General features: G+C 35.0%; 1 protein-coding gene across 1 annotated transcript in view; it reads left to right on the top strand.

Moving 5' to 3' along the window:
- Nucleotides 1-2,515: 2,515 nt before the first annotated feature.
- The window catches only part of LOTGIDRAFT_153082 (hypothetical protein), a gene marked incomplete at both ends in the record, with an annotated part of 31,924 nt that continues 19,820 nt past the window's right edge, over nt 2,516-14,619 (top strand). Inside the window, 30 exons of the mRNA XM_009053562.1 lie at nt 2,516-2,532; nt 2,901-3,028; nt 3,431-3,460; nt 3,621-3,690; nt 4,010-4,146; nt 4,587-4,689; nt 4,915-5,051; nt 5,281-6,130; nt 6,400-6,533; nt 6,836-6,938; nt 7,187-7,320; nt 7,664-7,766; nt 7,848-7,981; nt 8,310-8,379; nt 8,667-8,794; nt 9,069-9,300; nt 9,591-9,724; nt 9,965-10,067; nt 10,280-10,413; nt 10,567-10,669; nt 10,875-11,008; nt 11,205-11,274; nt 11,465-11,586; nt 11,833-12,058; nt 12,301-12,434; nt 12,765-12,867; nt 13,240-13,373; nt 13,700-13,802; nt 13,969-14,102; nt 14,330-14,399. Coding sequence (XP_009051810.1) covers nt 2,516-2,532; nt 2,901-3,028; nt 3,431-3,460; nt 3,621-3,690; nt 4,010-4,146; nt 4,587-4,689; nt 4,915-5,051; nt 5,281-6,130; nt 6,400-6,533; nt 6,836-6,938; nt 7,187-7,320; nt 7,664-7,766; nt 7,848-7,981; nt 8,310-8,379; nt 8,667-8,794; nt 9,069-9,300; nt 9,591-9,724; nt 9,965-10,067; nt 10,280-10,413; nt 10,567-10,669; nt 10,875-11,008; nt 11,205-11,274; nt 11,465-11,586; nt 11,833-12,058; nt 12,301-12,434; nt 12,765-12,867; nt 13,240-13,373; nt 13,700-13,802; nt 13,969-14,102; nt 14,330-14,399 — 4,214 coding nt within the window. The remainder of the gene's footprint in view (nt 2,533-2,900; nt 3,029-3,430; nt 3,461-3,620; nt 3,691-4,009; nt 4,147-4,586; nt 4,690-4,914; nt 5,052-5,280; nt 6,131-6,399; nt 6,534-6,835; nt 6,939-7,186; nt 7,321-7,663; nt 7,767-7,847; nt 7,982-8,309; nt 8,380-8,666; nt 8,795-9,068; nt 9,301-9,590; nt 9,725-9,964; nt 10,068-10,279; nt 10,414-10,566; nt 10,670-10,874; nt 11,009-11,204; nt 11,275-11,464; nt 11,587-11,832; nt 12,059-12,300; nt 12,435-12,764; nt 12,868-13,239; nt 13,374-13,699; nt 13,803-13,968; nt 14,103-14,329; nt 14,400-14,619) is intronic.

The raw sequence follows: 14,619 nt of genomic DNA, 5'->3' as shown, positions 1-14,619 counted from the left end.
CCGACCAAATCTGATAAAAAGAGTACTGTTATATCTATTGTAAGGAAGACCACTCCTCGGAGACAAAGGACGACACCGAAGTATTATATCCATCAGCCAACTCCTGGTCATATCCAACAACAATGGCATTATAGACACAGTAAGTATACTGATTTATGTCACAATATAAGTATATCGCTGTATCGAGAAGAGATTGGTAGATTATGCTTGAAATAAGAGCTGAAAATCCGTGATTGGTCTCTAATTTGGACCCAATGGTTTACTCATAGCAAGTTTTCTGTCGATATTCTCAAGTCTGCTTTGTCTCTACTATTGAAAATGTTGATTTCAATATGTTATTGCCATTAAACTTTTATCATCTATGGAAATATCAGCCTTCATCACAAACCAGTTACCGGAGTCAATATTCTAAAGGTGCCGGCACACGAGCGGTCTTGGTCGCAGATTTTTGTCATCGATTAGAGTCTTGAGTAAAATCTCGCGTCCCCAACAGGATTTGTAGTATCAAAGTTTGATATTTGTCTCCGACAGTTTTATTGTCTGCAGTCAGCTTCATTTTTCTTTCAATTGCATGCTCCGCTCGTGTCCCCGAACCTTGTCAGATAGGTAGTACTCCCTTAGATCTGATCTTAAAATGATCCATGTGGCTAGTTTTGTTTTGTGGCTGCAGGATAAACTGTCATTCTGCACATGTTTCGAATAAACATTGCCTTTGGAAAAATGGATACAGGTGGTGGTTAAGAAGGAGAATGATTTACCTAAGTTTCTTGTTGCCACGCCATGAAATCATCCATAAGCTCCTCGATTATCTGCTAATGTTTTACCCGTTTTGCTATTTTCATCTGCATTTTGAATTTTTTGTCGTTTCAGGTAGTGCTACCTCAATTCAGATGACAGTTTCTACGCTTTTACTCCCAATTTTCTTAACCAACCTCTACTATATATAATCCTCCTTTGGATCATTTTGATATTTTGTCTTTCAATATACTTCTTAATAGTATTCATCTACCTCGAAATTTATCATTTGATTTCATATTCAATTGATATTCAAAAATTTCTTTATTTTACATTCGAATGAATCAATGTTTCAAATATTAAGATATTATATTACGATAAATAATAACTTTTGTTCTTCAAATATTCAAATATATGTTTTCCTTATCAAGGTTTTTATTTCTGTTTTTATTGTTTATATATAAATGTTTCTTTTCTTTACATTTCAATTATGTCTGTGATAATATTCAACTTTTTCTGTGAAATTTACGTTCATGTTTTTTTTTTTCAAAATGATTTTCATATTATAAATGCTTTATATTTACAATTGTTAAATTAGAGTAGTTTTGTATTTTGCATAATTCTGGTAATAAAACCTCCAGACAGAATTTTACTTTTTATTTTTAGTTCGTCCCAGGAACAAGCGAGCAGGTATCAGATTTTGATGACCCTTTTTCACTTCTACCCCTGCTAGATAGCATTGCCTGTTAGTTTACTTGCTTAATGAACACCCTTTACCACTAGTTGTGCCAAGCATTTTATTTAAACTGTATTAACATCCATAACTTTATCTTTGACTATTCGAAGCAAAGCTTCAGCTCAGTATCTTTAATTGTCTCTTGTTACAGCTATACAAGGAAAACATTCTGTCTCATGAGAACGAGAATTTTATGTTCGAAACACGTGTCAGCAGCATGAATTGAGCTTTTATCATATAGAAATCTGATAGTCAACGCATTTTCCTTTCTAGGCCAAATTGGCTATGAATACTAATATTCGTCAACGCTATCATAGCATTAACACTATCTGCAGCTTTCACCAGTGATTTTTTTAACATTCTCCGTACATATACAAAAATGAACAATATTAGACTAATACTGTCCATTATTGATGCAGAGCTACGAATAAGAGTGGCATCAGGTGTTCCCAAAGGATGAGCATGTTTGTCTCATATCATATAATATTCCTCAAAGGACATATAATAATGTACATTCAAGACCTCTCTCATACATAGACACTGACATTCTAAGATTTTGCCTGGGTACAATGAGTGGATATTTAAACTATAGATTCATTCTGCCGTCTCATCTTAACCTAATTAAACTGATCGTGATAAGAAAACGTTTAGATCATCATCTGATGTACAGATATAGCTTGTATGATTTCACAATCATAAGAAAACAAATCTGACCCCTGCTACAAATTGATCCCTTAAGTATAGAATATAATCATCTACATCAGATGAAAAAACTTTTCAGAGTTTGGCATTTGGCTGTAATTGAATAAAGTTAAATTCCTTCTCTTTTCTTTTTCTGCTGGAAACAATGACTTGCGAAAGTAAACTAATCAAATTGTGGTTACTTTCGAGGCTCTAAATGCATACGAATCGCGCCTAGAGTTTTCAAACTGAAAAGTGATACAGATAAATATATATATTCTTACTTAACCCCTCTGTTGTTTTATATTGAATATAGTTACTGCCTGTGACAATCTCTACCAGCAGTGTTTGGACAATTCTAACATGCAAAACGCTTGCGAGTAAGTTGAATTTATAATGTATGTATCATATTACGATACTTACCTCGAAACCACGCATACAATGTAAAATGATATGAAAATTCTGAAATGGATGGAGTTTGTGTTCCTTTAAAACCATATCAGCACAAATACAGATTATAATTATTATAATTAGTAAAACAGATCAAATGGAGTGTTACGTGCCTCGTTTCAAAACCCCTTCCGTTAATGGAGATGGATTATAAGTCTCTATTCTGATGTCCAACTGATACCGAATCTATCTGATTTGCGTTTGAATAATGCTACCAACTGGTAAAGCAAATATCACTCTTTGATATCACGACTTAATCAGTAGCATATTTTACATCAAAAATCATTTAATTTTCCAGTTATGCCAATGCGATTTACCCATGTTTGAGTAACGTACAACCCAGCTGTGACCCAACAGAATTTGAAGCAGTTTTAGCGACTGAAGACGCAGCTCGAGACCGAACAATTATTGAAGCACCAGACAATTGTAAGTAAAGCAACCGATAAAGCAGACGCAAGTGTTGATATCGTCCAGCTAGCTAAAGTCTGAATATCTTAAATATCATCTATTTCCCAATTATCATAAAAAGTGGTTATGGGTTGTGGTGGGGGTCCGTGGACTTGGTTCAACCGGTCCCCTTTGGTAGTTGAGCCACCGATAAAGAGACCTCAACGCAGATGATATAAGAGGTACTAAATGGTACACATGAATCGAAGTTGTTATCATTTGCATATGTAGTACCGTTTCATCAGATCATCCTGACCATTTAAAGAATCAGAAATAGACATTTGATGGCTGTATTTAAATCACAACGTGGTTATCACAAGCGAACTGAAAAACAAGCATGAAGAGCAGGCTATTGTTCAAATGTTCTTTTGTTTCTTTCAGGTGGACTTCCACTACCAGTAACTACACCAGGTAAGTCAAATCTAACTAAAATATTTCTAATACAAGGCTTTTATTTGTCTAATTTTGGGTATCTCTAGCATAGCTGTTAGTATGATATGAACTAAATGCCGCTGCGACGAGTCAAAATCCTATACAAAGAGCAATGTTTTTACATTTTTTGTCATTGTAGCACCTTCCTGTTTTGATCTGTTAAACTCCTGTGTACAGTTTAAAGATACTGGATCAACCGATCCCTGTCAGTAAGTCAAAATCTCTAATGCTGCATGCTCATTATTTTTTGCTGTAACCAATGTTTCACCAGTATGTTGTTTGGATTTCGGGTTTCCTTTTGCGGTTCGGATCGTTAGTACTAGGTTTTTTTGTTAATATACATATATCCAACCCCTTTAAGTCCAATTGTTGACAAAATCAATGAGTTAATCATTAACGATAATAACATCTTAGAGATCAGGTTCCTAACCTGCTCCTATTCACAACTGATCGTTTGTACTTAGTTTATTTATTCATCACCATTCCAGGATATTTTTGTGATTATTGTATCTCGATTTTAACTCACAGGGCAGCGACTAATATCGAGTCGTGTTTAAACGAGCTGACATCACAGTGTTCTGAAGCTGATCTACAGGTTGTTGGCAACAATCAGGGTCCATACATCACTCAACTGATACAACAAGATCCTTCAGGACAACAATGCTGTAAGTTGTTCAAAATATCCAAATAACCACAATCATTGGGACAATTACTCAGTTCAAAATAATAAATATAACACTGCTTTTAGAGAGGAGCTCCTTGATGTCTTATGTGTATCAAACTCCATAAAGAAGAGCTAGTTAAAGACGACTTTTTAAAGAATATCAATTTGAAAGACGCCACAATAACCCTAGCTTAGAACAACAAACTCTTTGTGGCAAGATTTGGATTGGCACTAAAGAATATCCACTTACCACGGTCATACCGCAAACCTTCGAAAAAAATAAAACTTTCTGCCGCCATAGCTTTATCACCTGCACTTGCTAGTTTTAATGACCAACTATATGATTGCGATAGTGCAATGCTATCACTTCCAGGAGAATCGTAGATATCAATTTATTGTCTATGCTGGTTTATAATTCCCAATAATAATTTTATTTTGTAGTATGTTGTTTTTACGATTATTATCATGTTTCAGACCCCTTTTGTATGAACGTGTATAATCAATGCTACGATGCTTATACAACAGGAGTTACCGACCCTTGTCAGTAAGTTTTCTGTCCTATCTATCTTATTTACTTTAAGCTGATAATTCTTGTTTCTGTTCTTTTGGTAATCTTCTTATTAGTAATTCATGGATTTTTTTCTGCGCATGTATTTTGTATTATGAAAGGATTACAAAGACGTTTTCTGTTTTTTTCTGGAGTTTCTCTAGTGAGAAGGTTAGGGCTAGCTTTAGTGTACAACTCCATTTAATTTGTATCCTATTCCAGACAGGCTGGTGTTATCGAGCCATGCCTGGGTACTATACTACAAGAAAGACTGTGTCCATACGATGTTATTGGAAATGTTTACAATTCACAAATAGTGGTCAAAGACCAATTGGTTGCTCAAGACCCCAACGGATGTCGTAAGTTTGACCTGTTTTGTCAATTATCCGACTTAATGCACCTATTGACCCAGCAAGGTATTGTTGTTTGAAAGGATTAAGATAACGTTCCTATGAGGTGAATAAGGGAAAAAAGCTTTAATTAACAAACTCCACAGTTTTCAAACCGAGGTGATTACAATTCTCATAAGCTATTACAGCAGTACACGTTGTATAATCATTTGTATGTATTGTTGTTATGATAACGCAGAGATTACAACTACACAAACAACTACGACTGCAGAACTCACAACTACAACTACAGAACCCACCAGTACAACTGCAGAACCCACCACCACAACTGCAGAACCCACCACTACAACTGCAGAACCAACAACTACAACTTTAGAACCAACAACTTCAACTTTAGAACCAACAACTACAACTGCAGAACCAACAACTACAACTTTAGAACCAACAACTACAACTGCAGAACCAACAACTACAACTTTAGAACCAACAACTACAACTGCAGAACCAACAACTTCAACTTTAGAACCAACAACTAGAACTTTAGAACCAACAACTCCATCTACAGATCCAACAACCACAACTGCAACTACAGAACCCACAACTACAACTGCAGAACCAACAACTCCAACTTTAGAACCAACAGCTTCAACTGTAGAACCAACAACAACAACTGCAGAAACCACAACTACAACTACAGAACCAACAACTCCATCTACAGATCCAACAACCACAACTGCTGAACACACTACTACAACTTTAGAACTCAAAACTATAACTGCTGAATCAACAACTACGAATGCAGAACCAACAACTACAACCACAGAACCATCAACTGCAACTGCAAAACCAACAACAACAACTGCAGAGTCAACAACTACACCAACAGAGTCTACAACGACAGAGCTAACAAGTACAAGCACAGAAATAACAACAACTATAATAACACAGCTAGCATCTACAACTACACAGTCCACAACACCAGAGCTACCATCAGGAATAGAGAATTGTGCTGCTGGATCTTTAACATGTATTTATAAATTTCAACAGGATGAATATCTCGCTAATGGATCTATACCTCTTATATGTCTGTAAGCTATATTAAGATATTTAATTCGGTCGACTTGCACTTCTGACAGTGACAATATGTTGTTATGCGTTAAACAATATATAGAAATCGGATTACCAGAGTCCATGTTGTCCATTTTAGGACCAATTTACAGTCAGTAAGAATGTCGATAGCGATCATGAAAAAGATGCTATTCAGACCTTCAACTTTACATTTCATTTATTTATCACTTTGTTGTACTCATAAGTTTATTTCCATATCTATGTCACTCAATAGATTTCCATATTTCAGAGCTGTAGATGAAACAATCAGTTGTATTAAAAATAGAAGTTCTGGGTGTGATCCAGTAGCAGCTGCTGACGTCATTCAGAGTATGAACAGTGTAATAGAACAATATACTGTACTACCGTATAGTTGTACATTGGGTTCGTATAGAACTATATTCTGTTTCTCCTCATAGTTGTACATTGGATTAGTATAGAGCTATATACTTTTCCTCCTTATAATTGTACATTTGATAAGAATAGTACTGTATACCGGGTCTCATTATGGTTATATTCCTGGTGAGGATAATATAACAGTACACCATACACCATACTATCAATGTACACTTTTGGGCGGAATCAATTAATGTGACAAATGTGCACATATTTGCGGGTGTACTGTCTTTATCTGGCCGAATCTGTTGGAGGCAAACATCTTTTTTTTATAAATGCAATCTTTTCAGAAAATGAAGTAGAAGAACTAGATGGTTGCCCTGGTGAACTAGCTAACTGTACAGAACTTTTGAATCAAGCAAAACAACAATCTGATGCTTCTGAATCTTGTCGGTGGGTGACTAAGATTTTCAACCATGTTAATGACTATTTTTGTAGCCTTTAGTCATATAATGTATCACGCTGTAAGATAATTACCTTGCATGATGCGCCGATATAGAAAATACATTGTATGTCAAACAAAAATATACATCTTTCTGTACAGTTTTCAATTTATTCATGCTGATCGAAACTTTGTCTCAAACATCATCATCATTGAGAATAGGTCGTTTTCTTCTACATTTAAAGCATTTTATTTCCAGTCTCAACGACGATTATAAAAACTGTATGACTGACAGAACACCATCTTGTGACGCTGATATCAAGGTAACAATAGACAAGAATGTCCAGGATGCTGAAACATTCTTCCAGGATAGAAATTACTTCTGTGATGAGAGTAAGAACACTGTTTTCTTTTGATTTAAAAAATATACCGTTTAGTTCCCAGTTATAGGCGTCAGACAGAATTGGCAAATCCACGAAACAAACAGCACCACTTGGTCTAGCGCCCTTCCCAAACTAGGATACCTGTACTTTCTTGGTGTACAAGTACCAACGGAAGGAAATAGGATGACAGGACGCTGCTATATGTAAAAATGGGTACCAAGGATCCAGAAGGTTAAGAACCAAGTATCTGGCGGAAAAGCCATAGTTAAGTTGTGATGCCCATTGATATACGGTTTCTGTAAAGAATAGATTTATTGGACTCTGGATGATAATGTGTAATTTATGTTTTCCAGGATTGGTGAATAATTTAACTGTATGTGATACCAGCTACAATATTTGCAACATTAAACTACAGCCGATTGGAAATACTGTATTTTCGTCTACTGACGTGTGTCGGTAAGTTTCGGCTTATACTGAGGGCATCGGTTTTATTTAACTGATTTAGGTGTGTCAAATGTACATGTTATGCTATTTCAGAATTGCTGATGATTTTAATACCTGTGTGGATGAAATGGCGGGAAACTGTACAACACAGATTAAAAACTTCTATTTAACAACACGTGATAACATTGTTTCCAGTTTTGATCAGAAACCGTACTTCTGTGCTGATGGTAAGGTGCCTTTTAATACTAATAACAACCTTACCATAAAACAATAAATTATGATTTAAACTATCGATCGTCAAGTTCAAATACATGTAGTTATTTAATGTGTTGTAATTTCAGTATCGCCGCTAAGAGTATACACATCTTAGCATGTATTCATCGCAATTGTGTTCCCATGTGTATGTTTCTCATATTCCGATGTTTCATCATGTCTTTACATAAGTCCATTCTGTTAGTTGATTTTCGTCACCGTTACTATTTTGGCACACTCGCGTTTTCACCACATATTTAATAGTGAATTTATTTCTTTATTTATCTTTTCTCTTTTATCCAGTGAATGCCTGCTTGACCCTATTTAATGATTGTAATGACACCTTGTCTCAGAATGCCAATACAGATTGCGAGTAAGTAGATAGATACATCGCATTTCACCAATTTAGCGGAAACTAAACAAATACGTTATGGATCCAACAGGTCCGGTATAAATGAACTATGGATTGGGATACGCTTATAGTAGTATTAAGCTTCTGACTGGACTGGAACATCATGTACGCGACAACTACGGCCTGTAAATAAATTACTTTCTCGAATAAAGGCGTAAACTGACATCCATGTAAATATCTATAATTTGACCCTTTTCAAGTCAATGCAATGATTCCAATCATTGTGTTTTTCTAAATCTATTTTTCAGACTTATGAATATGTATGACATCTGCCTTACCAGTATCTCTCCACTGTGTGATGCACAGAAATTCGTTAATCTTACTGATGTGATTGAGCAAATCCAAAGTGAAACTCGATCACAAGATCCACATCTATGTAAGTATCTACCTAAAAGACAAATTTAAATCTTTTGCTTATGAATACGTGTTCAAAAACATTATCATGTATGAGCTACAAAGGAGAGGGGATGGACAATACATAACAATAAATTTATAATATTGGTATTATCTATGTGCGAGTAGGCTTATCGTTTCTTCCAAGGCTGATTATTTAAAGAAAGCTAGCACTGGAGTTGCAGATGATTGAAACTATACTAACTAATACACAACACATTATTTACATACTCTCAAACTTGGAATTCTGATTGCAGGTACAACTCAGGCCCCCACAACACTCACGACTTCATCATCGATACTTTCAACAACTGTAAAATCAACTACAGATGCTACAACCACAAAGGTCTCCACATCAACCACAGGGGAACCAACAACTACTGAACTACCTTCAGGAGTAGAGAATTGTGCTGCTGGATCTTTACCATGTATTTATAAATTTCAAGAAGATGAATACCTCGCTAATGGATCAGTTCCTCTTATATGCTCGTAAGTGACATATTCGTCTCTTTGGAAATTTCAAAGGGGCTGTCGATTAGATCGGTTCGTTGATTGGTGCATCTCTTTTACTAATTGTAAATCACCTCAGCCCTAATTTGGATATTTGCCTAACGCCTAATTCAAGACCACAGTCTCCAACACGCTGAAATTCCATAAAGAAAATCTTAATATACATCACGATTTCTCTATCTCAATGTCTTGCCCTAAACGCAATCTAGTCAAATCTAATATCAGTGACAGTGGACGTAGATGAAGCTTTGGGTGTTTCTATATTTCAGAGCTGTAGATGAAACTATCAGTTGTATTAAGAATAAAAGTTCTGGGTGTGATCCAGTAGCGGCTGCTGACGTCATTCAGAGTATGAACAGTGTCATAGAACAATATACTGTTCCACCGTATAGCTGTACACTCGGTTAGTAGAATGATAGAACTGGCACAGTAAAACCATAATCGGATTTTGTGATCATGATTTGCCACTGGTATTTTTCCCTGAACATCGAGTGTCAAACGATTAATCTGATCACAGGAAAGTATGCATATGTCATTGTCTACATAGCCTTTATTCAACCAATCAAGCGCAGGAAAATAGAATATAAGACTCAATTCCATTGGCTTGTAGCCATCACCAATAAACTATCGTTCGATATTCCAGAAAATCAATTAGAAGAACTAGATGGTTGTCCTGGTGAACTAGCTAACTGTACAGAAATGTTGAATGAAGCTAAGCAACAAACCGATCCCAATGAAGCTTGTCGGTACGTACAATTGTCCTTCTTTTGCAATTGCTGATCATAGAGTTATATACTGAACGGATTGCAAACTGTTAATATATAATGCTTAGCGAATTTGCTCAATATAAAGCTACAATTTCATCCAAACCAGAAAAACACCAGAAATCCCCTTTAAACATCTCATGATTGCGTTAGCGTTACCTTGTTGATATCATCTTAAACACTAATCTTTTTAGTATCAACAATGACTACAAGAACTGTATGACTGACAGAACACCATCTTGCGACGCTGATATCCAGGTAACAATAGACAAAAATATCCAGGATGCTGAAACATTCTTCCAGGATAGAAATTACTTCTGTGATGAGAGTAAGTACAAATGAAATTATAGCCTCACAATCTGTATTTCTTAAAAGATCATGTATCAATAATATTTGAATAACTGTATTAATTATGCATTGGGTTTTGGATCAAGCAGTCTTTAAATGGTAAATTACACGCTGTAACCTTAATATGTTTCAGGGCTGGTTAATAATTTGACTGACTGTGACACAGGTTTCCAGAATTGTAACCAGAAATTGAATGTTATTGGTCGTACGAGATTCACATCATCAGAAGTCTGTCCGTAAGTCTACTTGAAAAAGACTCTATTTCCACATAAATCTGGTTACAAAAATAACCAAAAAAGGAGATGCATTAAATGATAGAAACACCAAGTCCACTTTTTTCTTATATTTGCATCACAGTTTGATCTCAAATATACCTTAATTGAACTATTTGGAACTGCTCGTGATCAATTTTTGATTATATCGTTTTCCTTTTATTTCCAGAATTGCTGATGATTTCAATATTTGTGTTGATGAAATGGTGGGAAACTGTACAACAAATATTAAAAACTTCTATTTAACAACACGAGACAATATTGTTTCCAGTTTCGATCAGAAACCTTACTTTTGTGCTGACGGTAAGACGTTTTGTTTTGAGGTTTACTGAATACGAATGAATATGTTGTGGTATTGGTTCCAATTTGTGTGTAATATTGTAAACCGAGATAAACTAGAATTAGACAAGGCATAAGACTCTTATATATATTCTGAATACTGGTGTTTCTCCAGTTCTGCTGATTTCCACTTGGTTATTTAACTTTGTCTCTGTTTCAGAAAATGCTTGTTTAACCTTATTCAATGACTGTAATAATACTTTATCACCTAATACCAATACAGACTGTGAGTAAGTATATAACATGTAATATCCATTGTGATTATGATGTTGTTTCCTTCCCGATGATCCATGTGGCTAGAAGACCAGAATGGACATTAAACAACTCAATTCCAATTATCATATATTATAAAGCGATTATCTAATGGTAAATAATAACAACAGGAAGATCTCTCAAACGAAAGAAACCGTTTTTCTTCAGGCGGATGAAAACATACGATATCTGTCTGAAAAGTATCTCGCCCTTGTGTGAAGCACAGCAATTTGATAATTTAACCGCAGCTATTATAAAGATTCAAAATGATACCAGAGATCCATATTACTGTAAGTACAATTTTACAAAATTACCATACATATAATGTTAACTACATACTAATCTTTACAAATGATCTTTAATAACTACTGAATACTTCACTCAATTCATAGTAAAAAAAAGAATAAAAAAATAGATTCCGAAGTTCAATAAATACAAAAAGGGATTGCACATCAGGATCAAGTCTTTAGTCCCTTCAAGAATTTAAACTGTTTATCTGGTTTATGTATTTTCGACATTTGTGAATCATCTTGCAGGTACAACAACAGTAGCTCCTTCTACAGAAACCACCATGCCGTCGACATACATAATGACAAGTGAGAAGATAACGTCGACCTCATCAACCACAAATGGACAGTCGCCATCAACAACAACCGAATTACCATCAGGAGTAGAGAATTGTGCCGCTGGATCTTTACCATGTATTTATAAATTTCAAGAAGATGAATATCTCGCTAATGGATCTGTTCCTCTTATCTGCTCGTAAGTATTTGTCAAATTTTACAATATTTCTGTCATAGCTGTTACAAATGACTAGTTTCGATCAATATCTTTTGTTTAACACGAAAGTATACACCATTCGACTTCAAACCATATTTGGGATGATGTGTTAAAAGTTAAGATAGGCAAACGATTTCACTCATGATTCATTCTATCACAGTATCATCTTTAAACCTGCATCCCCAACCTTAGTTCCTGAAAAAGCTGATGTTCTAAAATTTCAGAGCTGTAGATGAAACAATCAATTGTATTAAAAATAGAAGTTCTGGGTGTGATCCAGTAGCAGCTGCTGACGTCATTCAGAGTATGAACAGTGTAATAGAACAGTATACCGTTCCTCCATATAGTTGTACATTAGGTAAGTATAGAACTATATTCTGTTTCTCCTTATTATAGTTGTACATATATATGTATATATAATAGATTACACTATATTACAGTTGTACACTAGGTAAGGCTTGAAGCTCTTGATCTCCTACTGGACATACTTGTGGTCCTGTACCCATCATTAGTTAGTACAACCAGAGAAGGCTTTGTTTTGTGACGGATGATATGCTTTAAATTCAACAATAACATCATTTCCTTCCTACGTTTTACTCTTGAAAGGCCAATTTTGACGCACTCTACGAGGCAATGCTATGTTCGACATTACTTTTCATGAATATCAATTCGTTGCCATTTTTTTTAGAAAACAAAGTTGAAGAGCTAGATGGATGTCCAGGAGAACTAGCTAACTGCACTGAGTTTTTAAACCAAGCCAAACAAACGACCGGCCCCTCTGAGGCATGTCGGTGAGTTGTATTCAATGAAACTCAATATGAAGCTTCTTGTAAAATGCATTGAATATTGAAAAACAACAAAAACATTACTATTGACACACCATCAGACAATGAAAAAATACCACTTATAGTGTCCTATTCGCTAGCAGATTGTCATAGTTTGTCTCTGATCAACGAGTTTAATGGCGAATTTGGTTATCTGTCTCATAGGTTTATATGTGAGCAACGTAATAAGGTTTTCTTTTCATCTAACCACTATTTGAATTTATAACAGGTTTATAAATAGGACAAGTTAGCCTCTCGAGTTTTCTAGTTCTTTCACTGTTTTTATTAATGATGTACATAATAATATCATAAAATCAGTATTATTTTCTGTATCTTTAGATTAAACGATGACTATAAGTCATGTATGACAAACAACACTCCTTCCTGTGATATTACAATACAAGATACCATCAATAGAAATATTGAAGATGCTGATCAGTATTTTACTGATAGAAATTACTTCTGTGATGAAAGTAAGTCATGTTATTTTAATGTTATCACCAAAATGTTATCACAGGTACGCCTTGAAGAGAACAACATCTAAAAAAGGTGAAAAGAATTTGAATTCAATTTTCAATGTGGGCTCTTCAAAATGGATGATGAGTTAATAAACTCAGTTACGGTGAGGTTTCATGGTCGATGGGTGAGCGGGTTATACTAAGTAAAGAATTAAAAACACATTCAGATTTTTAATCAAAATATCGATCCAAATCCATTGCTTTCCATTATTGCATTAATTATACACAACCAGTTGAATATTGATGATTGCATGGATTGATTTCTATCTAATTGTTTTCAGGGTTAGTCAATAACCTTACGATATGTGACGAATCTTACAAAGAATGTAATTCAAGACTCCAACCTGTTGGCAGAGATGCTCTAACTTCAACTGATGTGTGTCCGTAAGTCCTTTAAAAATTCATTTTTCGTCATTGAACACGGATAAGCTTTAGCAAAAATACCTATGTAATTTTCAACCTAAATAATCAGATCCAAGATTGTTGTAGATTTAACAAGAATATAGCAAAATAAGGCTGGATCAAAATCAGTCAAAATTACATTTTTTAGGATTGCTGATGATTTTCAAGTGTGTATCGATGAAATTTCTGGAAACTGTACCACGAAGATTCGAGCCTTTTATACAGAAACAGCAACTAATATTCGAGCCAGTTTCAATAGGAGACCTTATTTCTGTGATGATGGTATGTAAACTTCTTTATGTAATTTACTTCTTCAAAGGGTGCCCGCTCAGAAATCAAAACAGCGGCTCTCAATACTTTGGATGATTATGACATCAAGATAGGCAGGGTATAAGTTAACAGAAATGGAAACTAGGAAGACACTGTCCACTCGAAATCTGTCATAATTAGTTATTAGACTCTCGCTAAGATTAATTAAATCAAGCTTTCTATCGTCATTTTATTTTCAGACGATGCCTGTAATAAATTATTTGCTGATTGCAATGATACACTGAGTGGAAATGAAGAGGATGACTGTGGGTATGTCTTCAGAAAGGCTTCAACTTGTCAAACGAATATTTGTCCCATCAGTTACCAGAACCTTTTAACCTGTAATGATCCTACCGTTTTTCGTGTTTATTCCCTTGAGTGTCCGCTCTATATCTCATATTGCATACAGAGTACTGTTTTACATCTAAAATTGTCCACTCACCATAAATGTGTTAAGCGTTATAACCAAATAGCCTTTTTGATTCACTGA

This window comes from Lottia gigantea (assembly GCF_000327385.1).
Source record: "Lottia gigantea unplaced genomic scaffold LOTGIsca_2, whole genome shotgun sequence".
In the NCBI taxonomy this organism is placed as follows: domain Eukaryota; kingdom Metazoa; phylum Mollusca; class Gastropoda; family Lottiidae; genus Lottia; species Lottia gigantea.
This window is presented reverse-complemented; position numbering and strand designations above follow the sequence as displayed.